This window comes from Chaetura pelagica, unplaced genomic scaffold (genome assembly GCF_000747805.2).
Source record: "Chaetura pelagica isolate M959 unplaced genomic scaffold, ChaPel_1.0 scaffold8, whole genome shotgun sequence".
Classification (NCBI taxonomy): Eukaryota; Metazoa; Chordata; class Aves; order Apodiformes; family Apodidae; genus Chaetura; species Chaetura pelagica.
The window spans coordinates 3,169,663-3,176,700 of record NW_009954544.1 but is presented as its reverse complement, the minus strand read 5'-3'; the positions used below and the strand labels follow the sequence as shown (position 1 = coordinate 3,176,700).

Here is a 7,038-nt window from a genome sequence, read left to right as displayed (position 1 = left end):
TGCTCTGCTGGACGGGGAGGGCCAAACCTGCGGTGAAAGGGGGTTTAGTCCAGTCGGCTGGTCACAGGTTGTGTTCCCCAGGGCTGAGCGCTGCCCTCACCTCTTAGGTGGGGTGCTCAGGGACACGGGTCGGCAGCGGGCGGGGAGAACCGGGTTAGTAGAGCTGGGTTACACGGTGCCTTTATTTCCACGCCCTGCTAGACCCCTGCGGTTTTGCTCCCGGCCACAACTCCTGCGTGGATCGGCTCCCTCCAGCTCGCTGCTGATCCGCCCCGCTTCCACGTAGAGACAGAGCGGGTGGGCAGTGAGAGGCTCGTCTGTGGGCAGGTGAGAGCACAGCTTGGTTTCGCTAGTCCTAGAGCACCGGCTTTGCCGCCGTGCCCGCCCCACCGCGCCCCTCACTGCAGCGGAGCCCGCAGCGGCACCGCCTCGGGAGCACCGCTCTGCTGGGGACTTTTCGCTCTGTTAGGAGCAAAAAAACACACATCACGTTTCAGCTTGATGGGCAGAAGAGCGGGGAAGGGAGGCAGCCCCGACCCCCTCCTGGCTGGTGCCACCCCCCGACGGGGGGGGGGTTGCAGGCAGCGGAGAGGGACGTGCCCTGCCTCGCTCAGCATTGCCCCTGCGCAGGGCAGGGTGGGCTTGACTCACTGTGGCTTCTCGAGGTCCTCGATGCCCTCGGGCAGGCGCAGGTTGAGCGTCTCCGGGAGCAGGAAGGCCGCCGAGCCGCAGCAGACTGCTACCCCGCAGTAGGTCACCTCGGGCAGGGACCTCCACACCCCATCCAGCAGGAACACGAGTGGGGCCAGAGCCCCGCCGAGGCGTGCCAGGAAGGAGGTGTACCCCATGCCGTTCTGCCTGGAAAGGCAGGGCACAGTGATGGTGCAGTTCACCACAGGAAAGAGATGGCTGCTTTTTTCGTATCAGACTCTGGGGAAAAGTGCAGACCCTCTGCCCCTTCCCCCTGTTTTTGTCTTAAGTGCTGATGCTCTTCCCCTGCAGGTTTTCCCACTGCAAGTCTTTTTTCCTAGGTTGTTTTATTTCTTTCTTCTTCTCTTCCTATGATGGTATTTCCCAGAGAGCAGCTGTAGCTGCTGTGCATGTGCAGAGCAAGTACTGCAGGTGGAACCAACAGTTTTGTCTTTTATCTGTCAATGACTTGGAGCATGTAAAAATACAGACCAATCCGAGAAGAAAAGTCAGCGTGTTCACTTCAGTTTCAGTCTGCATCATTTCCCCACATGCAGCAGGCCCGTGAAAGTTGAAGGACTGAAGGGTAGAGAAGGTTACTCTGGGTAGGGAGGGGCAGAGGTGAAGAAAGCCACAAGGCCTGCTGTGTGACCCATGAAGGTTTTTTCAGACCTTCACAAATAAGCCAGTGGAGTGATTCCGTCCACCCGTCTCAGTTATATTCCAAGCTAGGCTGGTGCTAAGTCTAGTTTTATGTCACTGGTACCCAGATACTTTAAGTAAGCTCTCTCTTTCCTCCTGAAAGGCTGGAAGTCAATCCCTGCTTTCATATAATCCGATGTGTAGAGGACTGTCAAAGGTGGTAATATGTGTCTCTTATAAAACTTGAGATTTCAGATTATTATTTTGGGGGTCTTTTAACAGTTATGGGCATATTATCACAGGGAACTAAGGCTTTACTAAGCACAGATGCCTCGTGGAGTTAAAGAATCTTCCCCCATAGAGCACTCCCCACCTTTTGATACATCTGATCAACATAACCTAACCACACGTAACTCGGGTAGAAAAAGGATGGTGTCCTGCCCCTTTCTTGTGACTGTATGCAATCCCTAGAACCTGCTGCTTCTACAGGCAAGGAAGGCATCAGTGCTGTGGTGTAGCCAACTGCTATGCTGCTGTTGAGGACCTGAGGGTGACATCCCACCCAGGCTCTGGTTGTGCACTCAGGCGAGTGGCATCTCTTACCTCAGCACGGTGGGATAAAGCTCAGAGGTGTACAAGTAGACAGTAGTGAATGCAGCTTCTGAGAAACCTTTGCCCGTAATGGCCACTACAGAACGCAAGGAGGTGAAGGCTGGGAGGAAAGAAAAGACATTAGGACAATGGTCAAAGGGCAGTCGATAGGAAGAAGCTTCTTGTGGCCTCAGGTGCAAGAAGGGAGAAGGTTCAATGCTCCTACAGACAAAACAGGGACCTTCATAGGACTGGAGTTGCTGTCTCCACAGTCTGCATCAGTAAGTTTGGTAACTGTTAGCCTGAGTGGGAGCTCAACTGATGAAAGGATAGGGCTGGACGTTTCCCATTGGACAATGCTGATAATGAAGATAGGTTCTTCATCTTGCCATCACTGGACCCACTTCACAGTGTTGCCACCAAATATTAGGGCCAGCCCACATTAGCAACCTTGTCACACAGGTGCTTTTTAGGTGGAAGACACCTCTGCACAGAATTGCCTGTGGACAAGATCTTCAGTTCTCCTTCTCTAATACTGCACAGAATGGAAACCTCCCCTTTAGCAAGTCCTGCATATAGCAGGAGAGCATCTCACCCTTGGGAATGATGACGTTGGCTCCTATGCACAGGCCGGCCAGTATGAGCGTCCACGCCTGGCTCTGCCGTCGCCCGACCCGGTTCACCAGGACGTACATGATCACCTTGGCTGGAATCTCAATGACGCCAAAGACAAACTGGGAGAGATACATGTTGAGCCCAAAGCCAGTGAGGTTCATGCTCATGCCGTAGTAAGAGAAGGCAACACCAAACCTGCCAGGAACGTGTGGAGATGGGGGTTAGGGCAGCCTGGCTGCGGGGCTGATCCCCTGTGTGAAGTGACTCTGCTTACCACACTGCCCCAGAGCACAGGGAGATCTTCCGCAGGACTGGTGTCCTAAACAAGCTGATGTAGGAGTAACTCCTTCCTGGCTTGTTGTCCATTGCCATCCTTCTGAGGGCCTGGGAGAGGTGGAAAGAAGGAAATTGCTCAGCTGCTGTACTTTTGGGACCCAGGCACAAAACCCCTGACAGACCTTTGGGCCTTTGCCCTTCCCAGCTCCAACTCCACCTTGGATTTTCCATACATTCCCATTGCAGAATAATTATTGGGAATACACTGACAGAGGCACATCTTCCTACAACTGTATAGATTGCCTACCATTTTAGACCTTTTTCTCTTCCCATGACCCCTCGATCCCTCTTACCTGCATACCCCGTGTGGCAGAAAGGGTTGCAAAAAAATGGCAGATCATTGTGTTGGCAAAGGGTGTCTGTTCAGCACCTTGATGAACCTTTCCCACATTATCTAGTGGTTTGTTGAACCCACGCTTTTCTTTTATTTCTGTACACCCATCTCTGGGTCTGGTAGCTTTTGTTAATACTGCAATATGGTAAGTAAGTTAATTTTTTTAACTTTTAGCTTTTTTGCTTTTTTTTTTCCCCCCACTTAGCCATTCTCGTGGACAAATCAGAAGTCATCTAAGTGCCTAGGATATAACAGATTTCTTCTGCAATGCTGAAAATTTCAATATTAGATCCTGATGGCACTCTGTCCTCTGAGTTGCACAGTTTGCTGTTTAAAATGGGCAACTTAAAATATTAACATGGAAAAGCTCTTTTAGTATGTGTTGTTAGCCAGATTATTTAGCATGTGGAAGGACAACTGGGAGAGCCAGAACAGCCAGCACCTCGAGAAATTTAAAATGCACAGCATTCAGTGATGGCTGGGGAGGAAGAAGGGTACAGGAATTTGCAGGCCTACAACATCACCTACAATTAAGATGGTGCTGAACAGTTACAGGGCCTGGGGACTTGCAGAAGTACCTAATAAAGGAGAAATCCCAGCCCAAAGATCTTTCTGGTTAAAATAATGGCACAAAATGAAGAAAAGTTAGAAAAGGGAAGGGGATAGCTATAAACATTTCACTAGGGAAGGGCTGAGATTTTGTTTCTAGTTGCATAATATTTTTGGCAGTTTTTGGATGAGTGACAAAGCTTTTCATACTGGAAAACTAACTGCATACTGGGAAATGCCTTAATCAGTTCTATAAGACAATGCTATTAAGCCTAAGAGGACATCAGAAATGTGCTGTGCAATTAGCTGGAGACTGTAAGTCTTTCAAAGCTCAGTCTTCTGAATTAAGGAAAATCAGTTGTTACCTTAATAAGCCATCAAAACACAATGATGCGCAGTCAAGGCAACTGAGCAAACTAGAATTGGGCAGTTTTGTGTTGCTTGCATCTTTGGGTATGGATGAGAAAAAACTTGTATAACCCTATAAACCTCATGAACCCAGTGAGGTGTCACAACTGCAAACCTTTCCTGGTTGTGGCCCAGTGGTCCCACTGGGTGTGACTTGGAGCAAGGCTGTGATAGTGGGGAAGCCCCGACTGCATTTCCTAACCCTAAGATTGGAAGGAGGGTGCAAGCCCATGCACTTCCTGGTGTAACATTGCACTCTGAAATATAAAGCCATCAGCCAAGGCTGAATGAAGGAGGTTATAACTTGGGTTTTTTTACATATTTAGTCAGAGCTACAGGCTTGATGAAAGGCAAGGAACACTCAGACTTAACTCCTGTCTGCCACCATGAGTAAATTTGTAATTTCGCACATGATTAAACAACATATTTCTGTTGTAAATCAAAAGGACTAATCACCTCTTCAAGATATATTAAGAAACTGCTTTTTGAAAAGCACGCTGGTCAGTATAAGACAAGGGTGTGGATGCAGGAGCACTGGGTGCACAGAGAAATGCAACTGGACTGTGACTTCAAAGCACAAGGCTCCTGTGCTGGTGCCAGGAGTTTCCCATCTTGCTTTTTTGATATGAAGAAAACCAATGGACATTAAAGGGAAGATTGTTATTTAAGAAATTACAGACTTCTGTACCCACTGGATTTCACAGCTGAGCTTTGTTGCTCTTGAGAAGGCTGAGAAGAATAATGTGGACCAAATTAATGAGAGGTGGCAGATGTGTAGCCATCCAAGCCTGGCTGTGAAGGCTTGTTGTGAGCACTGACTGTGCTCTGGTGTCTCTCCAAAGGGAGAGACCACCTTCTGCCTGGCTCTTGAGTCCTCCCTAGAGCTGGGACATCACCCTGGAGCCACCTGGCTGTCCTTAAGTAAGCGTCGAGGACCAAGGTCTCAACTTTTGTAAGTCTGAATGCAAAAATACATCTTTTAAGATAGAACTCAGCACAAGATGAAGACCTTTACATCAGCTTTATACCTTGAGCTTTGGAGTTGAAAATAGGTGGCTTTATTTTTTAGAGTTCTCCTTTCCTTTTACTTGTTCAGTCCTCTAGCTGAGCATCTTTACTCCATCCTTCACACCTCTGGGGTCAAGCAAAACTGGAGTCAAATCACTGGGTGCATGCCTGCTTTTCCCAGAGCCTCATCCTTGCTATATTCCTTTTAAACTGCTGGCAGACCTATGACTGAGGGAAAAATTGATTATACCAAATATTCTTTACATCCACATTCACACGGGGGCATGGCTGACAAATTTCCAGTTTCACATGTACACTGAACATTTATTTTTTTTGTAACATTATATACGTTACCTCAAGTGCAATATAGAGAAAATATGCCAACTACATGCTGTTCATGTGTGTCTGCTTTCTGCTAGCACTGTACCAACAATTGGCAGACATGGCAGCAACCAAGAAGGCAAACACAAAGCTGCACAAATTGCTCATGCACCTGCACACCCTGCTTTCTGTTACGAGAGGGATGCCTCTGCCTTATTGTTTCAACATGTGCTTATTTAGTGCATGTTTAGTCCAGTGTCCAGTGCATTGAGACAAGAATGAATGAAAAGACACTCCACCTAATGAAAGGGATCTCTGGCCTTATGTGAGCTGAGCTGCTGCTTTATCTTTTGGAAAGGATGTAGCTGCTTTCTAGAGTAAAATAGATCCTGTAGACCACAGTGTCCCACAGACCACACTGCAGGCTGAGCATTGCTTCAAGTATCAAATACAAGTAACAGAGAGAGAAAATGGGAGAGGAAGAACATGTGTCTGGATCTTCAATTTCTCACCTCTGGTGAGACAGTGAAGTCTTTCCTTCCATTCATTCTTGCACATCTAATCAGATGCCTGTGAGCTTGTTTCACTTTGCCATTGGCTATGAGCCACCGTGCAGACTCTGGGACCCACCTGGTGTGATGAGAGAAGACAGTGTTCCTGTTGGTGCTCCATGTTTTCCACCCGACATACATGGCCCTGGCCGAAGAGAGGGAGTCTTCTCTATGAGACTTCAACCTCAGCTAAAATTCGCAACCTTGGTGCATGAAATGAAGAGTAACTGGACACCTGTGTTTCATGTACATGCTGTTCTACCCTTACAGGAGTACAGTCTGCTAATTGAAATATGTCTAGCCAACATTTTTGTCATGTGATCTTGGATCAAAGCTTGAATTTTATGAGCTGGTTGAAGTTTCAAACTCTCATAGATTGAAATTGGCCCCAGAGAGTTTATGTTTACAGGTTCATGCTTTTTGGGACCCTTTAAACTTTGAAATTGTAGGATATAAAAAAATTACTATGTGGAAAGGATTTAATGGGTTCTATACTTACTTCATTAATTGCTAAAATTGTTTGTTTTTCACAATAGTCTAAGCCTTCTGCACAAGACAGTCAACAAATCATAGTGACTGCAGCCCCCAGTAAAGTATCCATGTCAGTCACTGAGTGACAAAGAATGCTGCACTGCTGTAGAGGAATTAGCAACTCTGAGAGGTCTGTTCAGCAGACCTGTGTAGGGCTGGAGTTCTGTGACTCTTATTCTTCTGTCTGTTTTAGCAAAAGATCCAGCACTTACGATAAACCAGCATCTGCAGCTCCCTCTTTGTGGAGGTCTCTCCGATCTTGCATCTGATTGTGATTCATACCTACATGGCCCTGTTTGGCTCATAGCTTCCCAGGCCACAGTGCAGCCCATTTGGCCTAGAGGGTACCTGGTGTTTTGTGGGTCTGCATCACTGTCAGGGTCCAGAAGACATTGGAAATACCCTGGAGTGACTAAATTCTGCTAGAGCAACCAACACCTACACAAATCTGCTCCCTGAGGG

The 7,038-nt window shown here is 47.6% G+C and overlaps 1 protein-coding gene across 1 annotated transcript in view; it reads right to left on the bottom strand.

Annotated features, from left to right (window-relative positions):
- Positions 1 to 398: 398 nt before the first annotated feature.
- SLC22A7 (solute carrier family 22 (organic anion transporter), member 7) overlaps positions 399 to 7,038 on the bottom strand; it is a 17,407-nt gene continuing 10,767 nt past the window's right edge. Inside the window, exons 5-10 of the mRNA XM_010005012.1 lie at positions 6,007 to 6,124; positions 2,813 to 2,922; positions 2,519 to 2,733; positions 1,936 to 2,044; positions 652 to 858; positions 399 to 462 (exon numbers count right to left, since the gene is read on the bottom strand). Coding sequence (XP_010003314.1) covers positions 399 to 462; positions 652 to 858; positions 1,936 to 2,044; positions 2,519 to 2,733; positions 2,813 to 2,922; positions 6,007 to 6,124 — 823 coding nt within the window. The remainder of the gene's footprint in view (positions 463 to 651; positions 859 to 1,935; positions 2,045 to 2,518; positions 2,734 to 2,812; positions 2,923 to 6,006; positions 6,125 to 7,038) is intronic.